Source organism: Sebastes umbrosus, chromosome 22, assembly GCF_015220745.1.
Source record: "Sebastes umbrosus isolate fSebUmb1 chromosome 22, fSebUmb1.pri, whole genome shotgun sequence".
Taxonomy (NCBI): Eukaryota; Metazoa; Chordata; class Actinopteri; order Perciformes; family Sebastidae; genus Sebastes; species Sebastes umbrosus.
This window is the reverse complement of record NC_051290.1, coordinates 5,382,782-5,398,492: the sequence shown is the minus strand read 5'-3', so window position 1 is coordinate 5,398,492 and position 15,711 is coordinate 5,382,782. Positions and strand designations below refer to the sequence as shown.

Here is a 15,711-nt window from a genome sequence, read left to right as displayed (position 1 = left end):
CAGTGGCCTTACACAGCTCACACCTGCGCTAGCTTCCAAATTGACCATAAACCATGAAATCTAAAACACACTGGCAGAATGCTATTTCCTCATACCCTGTTTCATCTATCCATCCATCCATCCATCCACCCATTGACTTCATTCAATGCAACAGACCAGCAGTTCTACCCTCTTTCTGCTGGTGTCCATCAGCAACTTCCACTTCCACCTCTTGCCTTACTTTGGAGGTGGCCTATAGTATAGTTAATCGTAATGTTAATATCACATTACGTAGATAATTTCCCCCTGCTACCCCACTCTACAAGGGGGATTTTTCTTATGCTACCCTTCTTTTTAAGAGGATAAAGCAACAGTAACAGCCGCTCTTTGCAGCTGCTATGGTCAAGGACACAGCAGCGGGTCGTGTATTCGGTTAAAAGGGTGATTGTACCCACAGTCTCAGATAAAAGGAACACGACTTTCACCTCTGAGAACCCTGACACAGCATGCTGTATGCGTTTATACAATCTCAACAATATGTGCATGCTTTCCACTGCCAACCGTCTAGCATTCAGCCTTGAGGTTGCTATTGTAACACAACACTGGCTTGCTTCTGTTCCTCGTCACGAGCAGCGTTTCATCAGTGCCACCGTGCCACCCCCCTGTCCTCCTGAGTACACTGTCACCAGTGCATTAACATCTTCACTTGTTCAATGTGAGCCTTTGTCAGGGTGGACATAAAACATAATCTATTCATCCTGTGACGATACACATGCATTACTGCATCCTGAGGGTTTTCCTGTCCTTCCATTGTGTTGGGTGTGAGAGGAAATGTCATTACCATAATGCCAAGGTCTACTCCATCTTGTAAGAAGAATACATCCCTCTTCTCCCTCTCTTTTGCCTCTTATTACCGCCCTCCTACATAACGCCATGTCACTGTGAATAGCCTTTAAATTCAGCATCTCTGGAGCGACAATGCAGATCTATCAAGCGAAGTACTCAGCAGAGATGTGATCATATTGTAGGAACGGTTTCCATTGTCCAGCAGTAAGAATTGGAGCACATTTCTACTTCAGCCACCATGGAAACGGCACAGAAAACTATTTTAATCTGGGGGCAAAATACTTCAACTGCTTTGCTGTAGAGCGCTGATTACATATCTTTCTTCATAAATTGCCTTGACCTTTAGAAGAGTACACAGTTGCAGCTTAAGGGGCTTTGAGTGTTAAAATGCTTCAGTGTCTTATTAAGCTGTCAAGTGTATATTCCAGGCAGAAACCACCTCAGCCGAAACCATCGTGGATGTGTCAACCTACAGCTTCTCTAATAGCCATTAAGGGCTGGCTCTGTGAAACCTCTCTGTTGAGTTCAGTAAAAATCATTGAAAGTCTGTCTTAAATACAGACTTTTTTTCCTGCAAGATATGGAAGTAGCTGTTGGAAACATATCTTGCAGGAAAAAAATTCTGTATTTAAGACAGACCTGCCTTGGTCTTGGTCTTGGTCTTGACTTGGTCTGGCCCTGCATTGGTCTTGGTCTTGACTCGGTCTTGCCCTGCCTTGGTCTTGGTCTTGGTCTTGGTCTTGGTCTTGACTCTGTCTCGCCCTGCCTTGGTCTTGGTCTTGACTCGGTCTCGCCCTGCCTAGGTCTTGGTCTTGACTCGGTCTCGCCCTGCCTAGGTCTTGGTCTTGACTCGGTCTCGCCCTGCCTAGGTCTTGGTCTTGACTCGGTCTCGCCCTTCCTTGGTCTTGGTCTTGACTCAGTTTCGCCCTTCCTTGGTCTTGGTCTTGACTCAGTCTCGCCCTGCCTAGGTCTTGGTCTTGACTCGGTCTCACCGTTCCTTGGTCTTGGTCTTGACTTTGGTCTCGCCCTGCCTAGGTCTTGGTCTTGACTCGGTCTCGCCCTTCATTGGTCTTGGCCTTGACTCGGTCTTGGTCTTGACTCGGTCTCGCCCTGCCTTGGTCTTGGTCTTGACTCGGTCTTGCCCTGCCTTGGTCTTGGTCTTGACTCGGTCTCGCCCTGCCTTGGTCTTGGTTTTGACTCGGTCTCGCCCTGCCTTGGTCTTGGTCTTGACTCGGTCTCGCCCTGCCTTGGTCTTGGTTTTGACTCGGTCTCGCCCTGCCTTGGTCTTGGTCTTGACTCGGTCTCGTCCTGCCTTGGTCTTGGCCTTGACCCGGTCTCGCCCTGCCTTGGTCTTGGTTTTGACTCGGTCTCGCCCTGCCTTGGTCTTGGTCTTGACTCGGTCTCGCCCTGCCTTGGTCTTGGTCTTGACCAACCCATCAAAGTCTACACTCGATACACTCTGGTCTTGGTCATAACGTAGTCATGGTTTTAGGCAGTCTTGACTACAACACTGCAGATCAGTATTTTCAAGAATAGCACACACTGGTAGACTTTTTAAAAAATTTGTTTCAAACAGATTGTGATAGTAGAAATTGTTAACATTCATTATGTTCCATTCATACAGGGAGATACTAGCTTTCCAGTGTTCCCTTGAGACTTGTTAGCTCAACATGTTGTGAGTATGATCAGGGAACCAGGTGTGGAAATGAGGTTTCAGAAATCCGGTGGAACAGAAGTGCGAACTGTCAGTTTGAGTGCTCGTGTTGTAGCTGTGTTTACAACATGCGCACTTTATTTAATTTTCTCTTCAACAGTGTTTCCGTCTGCACCAGGTGTAGGACTGAAAACGACAGAGAGGGAGCGAGGCAATGTAATAAAGATCTGCCAAAGCTGCGCCTGAAACCATTTGCATAATAATAACTAAACAAATCACATGCAGCATAACTGCGTCTCACGTCAGAAAGTATAACTGTCTCGAGCAGTTTCTTCAGGCTCTTGCACCTCTGCATCAGAAGTTTTATGATGGTGAAGACTGAAAGCAGTTTGAGATCATCCACATGGCACTTTTAATTTGTCATAATCTACATCACCATCGGCACAGTTGGTGATGCCGCCATGATCGCCGTTCTTATCTTCCTCATTATTGGTGTTTTCAGTCAATAAAACCTATTCATAGCTATTATCAAATAAACAAATGTTTCAACCCTCTGAATCCCAAGCAATTTCAGGGTGTTTTTTTGCTCCTGTCACATTCTACTCCTGTGGTATTTCACTGCACTACAACTTTTTTTCTTTTGACTGATGTAGATTCTGGTTGCCTTTTAAAGTCGATAAAGATAATAAGTATGGGTATTTGTGTTATTTTTATTCTAAAATATAGTTAATTAAGTACACTTTTTCGTTCAGTAAGGAGAGAAATAGGACTTCTTCATCACTAGTAGCATAATTTTTGAAGGTAAAATGTTTTAATTTATACTTTTCATGCATGAATTGGTGCCTTTGCCAGGGATATAATTTCCAGGGGGTCATGCCCCTGGACTTCCCCAAGGGGGTTTGCATCCCTGATGAGTTTGCATGCCTGACATATACCACATTTCCCAAGTGCCCACTAGTGTTACCAATGTGGGGAAAAATGAAGGCTCCATGTACTATACATATTGAACTATTTACATTTTTACAACCTCTACTTACAATCTCTCTCTGCTCTATGTAAACAGCCTGCAGTTCAGTCAAAGTGTTACTGAGTTTTTATCATGTGATTGTTGGTCTCAGCTGAGTCAATCAGGGCTTTCCAGTTGCACTGAGGAGCGCAGAGTTTAATCTTTCTTACAGAGAAAACGGTTTATTTTTTTTGATGGAATTTTAGATGAGACATGTAGAATAAAGTGATTGATTGCACAAGAGATTGATTTGATAAAATATCACAATTGTAAGCTTTGATTTGGTTGCTTTTCCTGACGGAAGCGTTCGTCACACGTGATTCATTCGAGGACCGTCAGAAATTTGAAAAATCCGACAATAGTGTCCGTTTTTACAGCTTCTTGTTATGATAAATGGTGTAATTTTGGCGATTTTCGAAATGAAAACATCCTTTTCCAACCCAATGTATTTTTCATAAACCACCTCTTAGTTATAATCACTTGTTGTGTAGTTACCTGAAAGTTGTTTATAAATCAATATGCCAACAGCAAATGCCATGTCAGGTCATAGATATAAATCTATTGGTCCTTCACACAGTCCTATAAAGATTCACCTTGCCTTCCAGACTCTTTTTTTTGTCTCCTTTTTATTCATTTCCCTCCCATGTCCTTTTCTATCCCCTCTATTTTGCTGCTCAGTGTCAGTGCTCTCTCAATAAATGATGGGCTAGGTAGCTTGAGTGCTGCAATAGAGCAGTGTGTTTTAGCTTTTTTTTCTCCCACTGACCTGTCTTACATTACAATTTACTTTGGCATTACTCAGAGCTTTGGCCATTTTCCCACCCTCCCTCCGCCTCTCATCTCTCCCTTTCATCAAGAAGCCAGCTTCCTCGCCAGAGGTGGAGCCGAGATAGAGACAGCGTTTCTTTGAGAGAGTGTATTTGTGTGTGTCTGTGCCTGCACACAGTTGCATGTGTGTACAGTTTATGGTTAGTGCTCTCTGTTACAATATCTATGCAGACACTTTTCAAATAACTTCTCTAAATGAAATAAACAAAATTAAAATACATACAACCGGAAAAAATAAGCTTTATAATGTGAATTAGTACTGGAATTATACGCCTTTTAATTGAATAGTCAATTGCCCAAAAAATAACCAACAACAAACAGTTTTATTTTTTTTAATTATCAAGCAAAACTATAAATTAACAACCATTTAATTGAAAAAAAAAAATATGTCAACAACAAAAACGAATGGATGCAGTCTTAATGTGGGTGTATATTATGTCAAATGCTCTATTAGTTGGTAATGTGTTCACTTGGTGTAAACATAGTGTCGCAGGAAATGCCATTTTCTTATATTTAAAGGTATAACATGTAACATTTTCCTCGAAAACAACAAGCATTCCTTTAAAATCTGGCAACTCTACACCTTCCCGCAGGGTTATGCGGAGTAAGTTGTGTGTTTATTTGTGCTTTAGAACATAACAACCGTGAAACAATCAGAAAATAACGATTTATTTCACTGATTTGCTGCTTTGTTCTCACTAACGCCGCTCCCTCTCTTCATTCACTCTATAGCAAACAGCAGCTTACAAATGCAACATATATAACTTTAAAACATCCAATAATTGGTAGAGATGCAAACACATTACGCAAAGCAATTGCAGTATTACATTTACCGCATTTAATGTGTTATTAGCTGAGGCTAGCTGTTTTTTTTAAAATTCATAATAACAATAATTGAACATGAAACAGTGCAAATCATGTCATAATCTGTATATGAGGAAAGGCAAAATAACAAATGTCGTACACACATAGACTTGATGAAATTCTCCTTCATGCAAACAAAAGGCCAGAAAAAAAGATGCCAGTTAAACCCTCTACCCTGTCTTTTTTTCATACTGTAATGATGTATTTATAATCTCTCTCTAGGCAGATGGGCCAAGAAAAGATGCCTTGCTTTCAATAACTGCCAGTTAAAATATATAAACGCTCTATTTTTTTGTATGTCAGGTGAATAGACAGGGAAGAGAGGGCCATTTCCAAGAGAAAAATAGAGATAATTAGCACAGACAGACACTACAAAATAGTCTGTTAATGTACAAAAGATGGTTTGTGAGGAAAAAAAAAGATGAAAAATAGAGAAATGAAACAATTTTGAAATAACAGATGTTGTGAAATGACTTGGATTGAACACCAGAGAGGCTTTAAAATCCCCCGCTGTCCCTCCACTTACTCCTATTTGACTTACACAAAAGAATAATGAAAATAAATTCACCGAAATTCGGTCGTGGGTTCATTTAGGAGAGACTGGCTTTGTCCCTCGTCAGTCATAAATCCTCGGGGCCTCATTGCCTCCACTCACCTGGCTGGGTCCCGGCTATAGCAATAATGCCCTCCTGATGAATGGGATATTGTCATGGGTGGATTTGTTTATTTTCCACATTCACAGGTCTCCTCCTCCATCATCTTAGAACGATTGAGAAAGAGAGGTTGAAGGAGAAAAGCCTGCGGAGGTCCAATAGAGAACAGACATAACAGAACAGTGGGATTCTTTAGATAACTCAAGATGTCTTTTTTTGGCAAAATCAAAAAGGAAAATCCACCTAAAATAGATTCCATGAAAGTTATTTTTATAGAAGACAGCTTGGAGTTGGACAGGGAATAATAGAATAACTGCTAGGACACTGTGAAGGCAGTAGATTTTACTGCAGGATATGGGTACAGTTGTGTGACTCACAGCTTGAATCTCTTCACTGAGATCAAAATGATTTAGATGTAGTATCTTAAACAGCCGCGAGCCCGCAGTCAGTCACTGATTCAGCTCCGGTGGATCGACTCCAAAAAAGTGTCACCTGAAGAATTCATCAAGTCGAAAGTGCAGTCTGCGCACATTCAACTTCTGCCAGTTTTTTTAAACCAAACCAGGGTGGAATCGAGCGAAGTAAAGACAGAGAGGGATGGAGAGGGGAGATAAAGAAAGACAAGGTGAGGATAGTGTCAGCGGCGAGAGCGAGGGTGGACGAGGAAAGGGCACGGAGATGATGAACACAAATATGAGGAAAATGGAGAATAAAAGATAGTGACCGAGCAAAGTGAGAAAAACTCGAGCGCAGTGGAAAGGAGGCAAAGGACACTCAATACGGAGTGACATTTCATAGAGGGAGAAAGGAAGCATGAAAGTGTGTAATGATGCCTGTCTGTGTCACTACACAATCTTACAGAAAGTGTCATCACTAAAGCAGCGGCACATATTCAGAGCCCTCTCAAGGACTCACATGCCGGTTGATTGGGTTTGAGTTAACAAAACGTTGTCATGGCGGCAAACTGTAGCATGCTTTATTCTCTGTTTTTCTTCTAGGAATGATGAATTCAGGTATTTTTATTCCCTTTAGTGCAAACATACATCCCTATAGGGAAATTATGGGTTCTTCGCAGCTTGTATAATTTTATTACAACAGACAACGCAGTGCTGTAAATGACTATAGAGCCGCTAAGAGACTTATGATATACTGTAAAGCATGCCATCACTGGGTTTATTAACAGCATGTGCAGCAGGTTAAACACTGCACTGAATCGATGGAGATGGACGAATCAGATAATAATGCTGTTCTTGATTACTAGATAAATGTGATTTCTGATTATGCAATCTCTAGTCGATTGGGTTTTATTGAAAGGAGTATATGTTGCAATCAGTTATGTACGGAAGCCCGGAGAGGCAAGTGAGAACTCAGTCACTGTGGTAACGCAGTGTGTTCAGACGTTACGTCTTCACAACGGTTGGTTTTGAGTTCTAGCTGTACTGAAATAAAAGAAACACGCCTTTGTGTATTCAAAGATAGAGGTTATTCGTCTTTACTTTCCTGTAACTTATATATATAATATTATTAGTATTCATGTTCATAAAAGAAAACATGAAAGAAAATATATGTTTCTGTCAGGACCTTTGTCTCGCTCAGTTTTCCAAGTTTTTTTCTTGTAAATTTATGACTTTATAATCTTGCAAATTTGTGAGTTTTCTGTTGTAAATTTGCCACTTTAATCTCAGAGTATATCCATTTTTTTTCTTTTTTCTCTCATAAATTTATGACTTTAATCTCGGAAATGCTGAGTATTTTTTTGGGAATATTACCCCCCTCCCCTGACTGTTATTATTATTAGTTCTAGGATAGCAGTGTTTTTTTATTTTATTTTATTTTATTTTATTTATTTGTTTCACCTGACAAAACTTTTTTTTTTTTTTTTAACCTGTTTTCAGAGATGAAAAAAAACAACTTAGAAGAGTTATCCTGGCAAAACTTATTTTCGTCATCTGTTTCACAGATAAAATAAATAAATAAGGGAATAAGAAAGATTGTCCTGGCAACAAAACCGTTTCTAAGTCATGCACATGTAAGATAAAACAATTTAGATCAAATTTAGAAAATTAATCACCAATTTTTTTTTTCTCACTTGCCTCTCAGAGCTTCCGTAGTTAGTGACAATGCATAACAAGATGCCCTATTATATGAAATTACTGAATGAGGTTGAGGTGTCCGGTGTGTATATCTGTGTTTTCCAACCCGTTTCTCTACGTAAAACGTTGCACGCTGATTAAGAAAAAAACTTTAACTGTTGACCGGAGCTATGTTTTAGATGTTTGTCTATACAATTTTGATTTACCATTGATACATCCACTAATAACCTATTATGAATCATACCGTAAATGCTCAGCACACGGTCGTTGTCAAAATTGTATAGTTATTGCTTATGAACAGTTGTCAGGCAGCTGCAGTAATATCTGCTATTGAAGTATTAGTCAGACAGACTACATTGCTTGTTGCTGAAGAAACAATAATTTCTAATCAATAGCGAGTTAGAACTATTTCTTTCTCTCTTGTTCTCCCTTGTTGTTAAACAACATCCTGCAATGCTAAAACAGTAATTAGTACATGACGAACACAGACATTAGAAGCTCCTTTTCATGCTTAAGTTATAACTGCATAAAACAAGTCAATTTGTGCTTGTCTAAACATTCTCTGTGTTGTTGCTTAGTTTGTGATACGAGTACATTTTACCTCATTGTAACCGTTAAATGCTATATTCTCACTCCGTGTTTCCAATTACTCTGTTTACAGATGTGTCTCCTGCACTTAAGCTGCCTACGTTGAAACAGAGAGACTTTAAAAATGTATTACACCACCTGTGGTTACAATAGAACTGAGAGAGAGAGAATGAGAGTGTGCACCTGTTAGCGGAAAAACGTGTCACTACAGTATCAAATAATTACAGGTTTAGTTGCCTTCAGTGTTTTTTTTTCCTTTCAAAACGTCTCCTGCTATACCATTTGCTTTCAGACACACAACCAAAACACTGAGACATAATTATACAACTTATGATTCAGCATCAGCAATTAACGCACGATCAGCGTCAACATTTATTCTCTACGCCAATCGTCTTGTTGTGGCGTCTTTGCGGATGGGAGTTTCTCTGTAATTAGCAATCACACAAATCCCTGCGTCTTCCTGCTGGCTGCTGTTGTCTCGGCCCTGCCTATAAAACACACGCCGCAACTGCCTAACAGTCGTTCATTTGTGCGTGTGTGTTTGCGTGTGTTCTTGTGTTTCTCATCAGCAATCATTCAATCTTTGTCAATTAGAGGCAGCGTGATGGCGAAGCAACACAGGCAACAGCGGAGCGGAGAGAGTGAGGACTCGAGAGGGAGGCAGGGATTGTTAATAGAGCATTTAATGAAAGTTAATGGTCGGCTTTGTGTTCGCCTGGGAGTTGGCAAGAGGGAGCTGATCATTGTTTAGAGATGAGACCGGGCGTCGTGCATTCAAGGCCCGTTCTCGTGATCAAACTTCTCTTAATGATGGATATAAATAATGTATATCACAGATGTGGAGGAATACTGAAATACCGCCATTTCACTGGGGAGCCAATTACAGGCCAGGATGAAATATAGGTCTATAGGTACCGGCCGCATAGAATGCATAACTTAACGCAGCTATTGGATTTAAACTAGGGCTGTCGATCGCTTAAAATATATAATCACATTATTGTACATGATTAATTGTGATGTTTTATCTTTTCAAAATGTATCTTAAAGGGAGATTCGTCAGGTATTTAATACTCTTATCAACATGGGAGTGGGCAAATATGCTGCTTTATGGAAATATATGTATATATTTATTATTGGAAATCAATTAACAACACAAAACAATGACACATATTGTCCAGAAACCCTCACAGGTACTGCATTTAGCATAACATGCTCAAATCATAACATGGCAAACTGCAGCCCAACAGACAACAACAGCTGTCAGTGTGTCAGTGTGCTGACTTGACTATGACTTGCCCCAAACTGCATGTGATTACCATAAAGTGGGCATGCCTGTAAAGGGGAGACTCGTGGGTACCCATAGAACCCATTTACATTCACATATCTTGAGGTTAGAGGTCAAGGGACCCCTTTGAAAATGGCCATGCCAGTTTTTCCTCGCCAAAATTTAGCGTAAGTTTGGAGCGTTATTTAACCTCCTTCACGACGAGCTAGTATGACGTGGCTGGTAACGATGGATTCCTTAGGTTTTCTAGTTTCATATGATACCAGTATCTTCACTCTAGCATAAGGACTGAGCCCACTAAAACCTCTGAAAGATTGATGCGTATATGCGTTAAAGTAAAATTAGTTGCGTTTAAACAAATTGGCGTTATCACTTTAACTCTGACAGCCCTGATTTCAACATGATCTCCTAAAAGCTTCTCCATGATGGAAACATCCTAAACAGAAGCTGAAGCACTTTAAACGTGATGTTGTTGGGATGTTGAGATGGATGTCATGGGTCTTACACCCATTCCCCCTTGCAGATAACTCGATTATAATGAAAACAGTGAGATTGGAGCTCTGAAGGTTTACTCTTGTCTGGTAGTGGCCAGTCTTTCTGACCACATAATATATATAACACAGCCAAGGGATTTGTCCATTGCTCCTCTAAGAAAGTAAACTTTAAGAAAATGACTATTGTTTTTTCAGTCAGTGCTCCTATTTGCTAGAAATCAAAGAACAAGGCGTCTTGGGTCCTAAGGTCATCCACCCAACTCTCAGATGACTCACAGATCAAATTTGCGGATCAGTAAACCTGGATATATGAGGTTTCCACACCGTATGAAACCAGAGAGATATATATATGTATTTCACTTTAAACCCTCTGAAAACCCTGATTGTCCAGTGCAAATGTTGAATCAGTGTGCTCCTCCAGATTGGGCTGTCAGAGGCTCTCCAGGGCCCCATATCATAGCATCCCAGCTCCTCCCACCGGCCCCCGAGAGGTCATTATGGTAACCATAGAGATGTGGAGGTGGTGGTCTCTGGCGATGTCTGGGAGGCTGTAATTGGTCCCGTCTTGTCGATCGCTCTGAGCATCTTCAGCAGCGCAGGCATTCATCACTGCTGGGACTCCGGAGCCAGACCAGGACACCGTCTCTGTCTGGGAGGAAAATGGTTACTCATCGTTCTAACCTGCCCACTCCAGCACAGCTCCGAAAACTGTGAGCTCAAAAACATACTGGAGATCAAGTTGTTTAAATGGCCAAAACACATGCTGTAGCACATTCAAATTAGGGATATCACAGTGAGGAAATGTTGTCACTGGTTAATAAACTCATGACGACACCGGTGTTACCGATTACAGCGGACATTTTACTGTGTGTCTGGCCTCTCCGGTCCGCACAGTCGAACCACACATGGTTACCTATTAGCACTGGGTTTAAATCCAAAATATTGCAGAATAGGTGCTTTTGCTTTTCGCTTTTTCGCCAAGTCCTCCGCCATCGTCTTGTCGGTCAACTCTCTCTCATCACGTGATAACTGTGTGGAATCTGACTTCTGCTACTGTGTGCTGAAACTATATTGAGCAGACATTTTCACTTTCAGTTTATAATCGTAGCGTCTACTGTCCAACTATGTATTGATAGCAAGCTTAGTATTAGAGTAGAGTAGTAGAATTAGTTTTATTTGATGAACGTGGGCGCTGATATGCGAGAATGAACTAAATGGATTTTATTTCTATAAAAAAAAGCAAAATAACTGTGATGTCAGTGGGCAAGTACTGTAATCGGTTTATACCTGAACGTCGTATTTGACTAAATCTATTTAAAAAAGGCAGGCATTTTAAAACCTAAACATCCTCCAGTGTAGGTTTATGGTTAATATTGGATCACATTTTAAATTGGAGTCAATGAAATTAAATTGAATCTAGTTTTGGAGTAAAAACTGAACTGATGTTCTGAAGAGTGGCTTAAATGTAATATTTCCTGATTTTAAACTAGGTTTAAAGTTTGGTGCAACATGATTAAATCAGGTTAAAACAATAAATGTTTGTTGGAGCCACCCAGCCTATGTGGAAAAAATGAGGAGTGTTTTCTGTCAACAAATATAAAAATGGTAAATGTACAGAAAGAGCTTTTTTTTTTTTTTTTTTTAAAGAAAGGAAAAGAAAATATATAATACAAAATATATAGAAATATAAATAATACATACAAAGTTTGCATTGGGTCAATGAGCTGGATTAAATCTTGCATGTAACGTCACTTGGATCACTGTTTGGTATTACAGTGACTATGTTTACATGCACACAAATATTCCCTAATATTTTTGCCCTCATTCCAAAAAAAGACAATATTCCTATTAAGCTGTTTACATGGCTAATGAAAATGACAAAAATTCCACTCAAATCCCCTTTTCCCTAGAGCCGTGCATACTCTGATTAATGTAAGCGTTGGCGGACTTGTTGGACTGAGCAAACAAAACCTCCAACTTTCATTCATTCAACCACCTTCTTCCGACCAGAAACGTGGGCTTTTCTTTTTGGCATGCATCTCTGCAAACTGTCGGCTAGTTGGTTTGTGAACAGCGCACACAGTTGGCCATAAACAGGCAAGAGGCCGTGTGGCGCTAACTGCCTTAAAGACCCCAATTGAGATGCATGTTCTGAATGTGCTGTATACACGTCCAAAGAATGCTCCTAAAACCTGAATAACATCGGCATATCCCACACGTCTTAAACCGAAAATGCTCCATTCAGAATAAGGACTTAATTCAGAATATCCAAACAGAATATGCTGTTTACATAACCCATATCAAAAGTCATTGTCAATTCCTCACATGCTAGCTCGGCTGCTAGCAGGTTTCAGATGTGAGGAGCTGTGATATACCCAGTAAACATCTCTAGCGACACTGCAGCCGTGTCACATTTAAATGCAAGGTGGATGTAATGTATGCTGCAGAAAAAAACAACTGCTCATGGCCCAAAATGAACAAGGAAGTCAAAACTTTACCCAAAGAAATCTGTAATTCAAATGAAAGTACTGAACACAATGAGAGCCCAGTTTCTCTGAGTGGGTGCGTGCATGCATATTTATTCATCTGCTGCAGTTTTTACTCCACTGAAGGAAAACAAAACTTGCATGACTAATTTTTGTACAGTACATCTGGCACAGGCCTCTCTCGTCTACCCCGGTTATGTGGAATCTCAAAGACGCTGTTGATTCCTGCAGGAAATGTTTGTTCTTTGCAGATTAACTCCATACCGATAATTTCATATTTGCTAAATGGTTCTTTACAGCCGCGATTTCAGGACATCACTCAGCCGGACAGCTAATGAATTCGTTGTATTGATTGTAATGCCCCGGAGCCCCAGCTGGGAAATATGAAGTGTCAAGTGCTCATTAATTCCAGAGAGAAGTTGGCAAACATCATTGACTCATTCCATTACACAAAGTCCACATATAATTGACCTCGTGGCTCATTGCTTCTCAGAGTGCTAAAGTTGAAAGTTCTGATTTTCAGCTGTGCAAATGTAATTTTTGTTTTCCCGGTGCTCCTATCATTGTAGCAGGATCTGTCCCCCTGTATAAGAAGCTTTTGTTGGATGTTCACTTTATGCCTACGTAAAGATAATGTAGGAGTTTTGATGCCTAAAGCATTTGTGTTTATTCAAATGCACCTACATCAAAGGCCTCTTTGTGTGTTTTTCATAATTTCACTTGGCATTTTCCTCACAACTCCACAGAACAGAGGGCTGAGAGAAGAAAAGAGACAGAAAGTAATTTGGCTTAAGAGTGGATGGGTATTTCCTTTTAAGTTGTAATGTAAAGAGACCTTAATTGTGTTTGAGCGCCGAGATATCGCCTAACTCAGCTTTATCGTGGGGCTGAGGATTCACAAATGCTGCTTCCTTCATGAGAAAGTGCTGCTGTTTACAGTATGTTCTTGTACGGAAGCACTGAGAGGCAAGCAAGAGATTTTTTTTTTCTTTCTGGTGATCCATCCAAGTCTGATCGAAAGTATTTTCTCACCTGTGTTTATGAACAGGTGGATTTTTTTTTTTTGACATGATAATCTTTCTAAGTTCCTTTATTGTCTTTGAAACAGTCTGAAAAAAAAAACATTTTAGGCAAGTAAATTACTTTTTTTTGCCCTCAAATGTTGTGACAAAACACAATACAAACTAACGTTACAGTAAACTAACGTTACAGTAAACTAACGTTAGCTAGACAGTCGACTTGACCGGGGTTGTATCTGTAGAAAAATCTGCCTGTTTTTTTTTTCTCTTGTTTTCAGTTAGGAAAAAACTTTCACTTTCACTTTCTACCTGTTTCACAGACCAAAAAAAATAAAGAAAAAAATAAAGATTATCCTGGCAAAAAATAATTAATTAATTAATTAATAAAATAATTAAAATCAGACTTAGAAAATGGATCACCAGAAAAAAAAAAAATCTGAAAACAGAAGCAAAAAAAAGTAACTTAGAAAAATTCTGTATATTTTTTTTCTTTTATCTGTTTCACAGACCAAAAAAAAAGGAACTCAGAAAGATTATCCTGGCAAAAATTACATTCCAGCTTTTCTTAAGTCATAAACACAGCAGAGAAAATAAATTAGATCAGACTTAAGAAACGGATCACCAGAAAAAAAAAAAAATCTAGCTTGCCTTTCAGGGCTTCCGTAATATGGACATGCTCAGGGAATAAAATCTTTCTAAGCATCAAATGTAAAGCATCAAACCCTGTTTCCGATGCTTCTCGCTTGGTACTGTACAATCTATTCATGACAACTGTCTTTAAATCATATGACCATCAAAAGGTGTCCTTAGCGCCTCTGCAATGACAGGCATTTTGTTAGAGGACGTCTCTCAGGAGCATGCCTCCCAACATTCACTCTGCTTGGCTTTAAACTGTCAGTGTGAGGTTGCTTTTCTCCCCTTGCTGTTGGGGTCCCACATGGTTGAAATATGTATAGACTGACCAGCCTTGTGATTTACAGTATGTCACCTGCCTGCATCAACAACTAAAGGATGAATTATACTTTACAAAAATAAGAAATAAAAAACAGACTAGTATCTTTTTTCTGCTTTCTTACCCTGACATTTAGATTTGTGTTTGTTTTGATGTTGAATCATTATCTTACTACAGTATTGAGTTGTTTTATCTCAGCCTCCCTAACATCGATATGTTTATTAATGTCATCGTTGTTTGAAATTTCTTCTTGAAAAATCTAAAATCATTCTCACCCTGTGGTTTCTATGTTTGTGTTTTTGCAGGGGAGCTGTACATCGGTGGCGTGACAAAGAACATGTACAGCAATCTGCCCAAGCTGATAGCATCCCGGGACGGGTACCAGGGCTGCCTGGCCTCCGTGGACCTGAACGGGAGACTCCCCGACCTGATCGCAGATGCTCTCCACAGGGTGGGTCAGGTGGAACGAGGCTGCGATGGTGAGTCCGTCATATACAGACTTTAATACTAATAGTAATAGTCAAAGCTTAGTGTAACACTATTTGTTTTAGCTATGTTTAGGGATGCACCGATCCAACCTTTTCAGTCCCGATACCGATAGCGATACTGGGCTTTACCGAGTATTGATCCGATACCAGTGTTTAATTAATAAGCTGTATGCCTGTGTGGAATTGACTAGAATTTACGTGTAAGGCAACATCAGGCCTGACTTAAACATTGCTTTTCTAATTTTGTAAAACAGAATGTGACAAATTACTACATAGATATAAATTGACTGAGTTAATATTTATTATTAAAATAATAAATTGTACATCAGCAACTTGGAAAAAAATCTTCAAAATTAACACAATTTGTATGTATTATTAAAATAATAAATTGTACATCAGTGAATTTATAAAAAAAATTCTAAATTAACATAATTGTATTTATTATTAAAATTATAAATCGTACATCAGCAACTTTA

General features: G+C 39.6%; 1 protein-coding gene across 14 annotated transcripts in view; it reads left to right on the top strand.

Annotated features, from left to right (window-relative positions):
- nrxn2b (neurexin 2b) overlaps window positions 1–15,711 on the top strand; it is a 794,249-nt gene that overhangs the window by 420,498 nt on the left and 358,040 nt on the right. For all 14 annotated transcript variants that reach the window (XM_037758116.1, XM_037758114.1, XM_037758111.1 and 11 more), the window contains one exon: window positions 15,053–15,226. In XM_037758116.1, coding sequence (XP_037614044.1) covers window positions 15,053–15,226 — 174 coding nt within the window. The remainder of the gene's footprint in view (window positions 1–15,052; window positions 15,227–15,711) is intronic.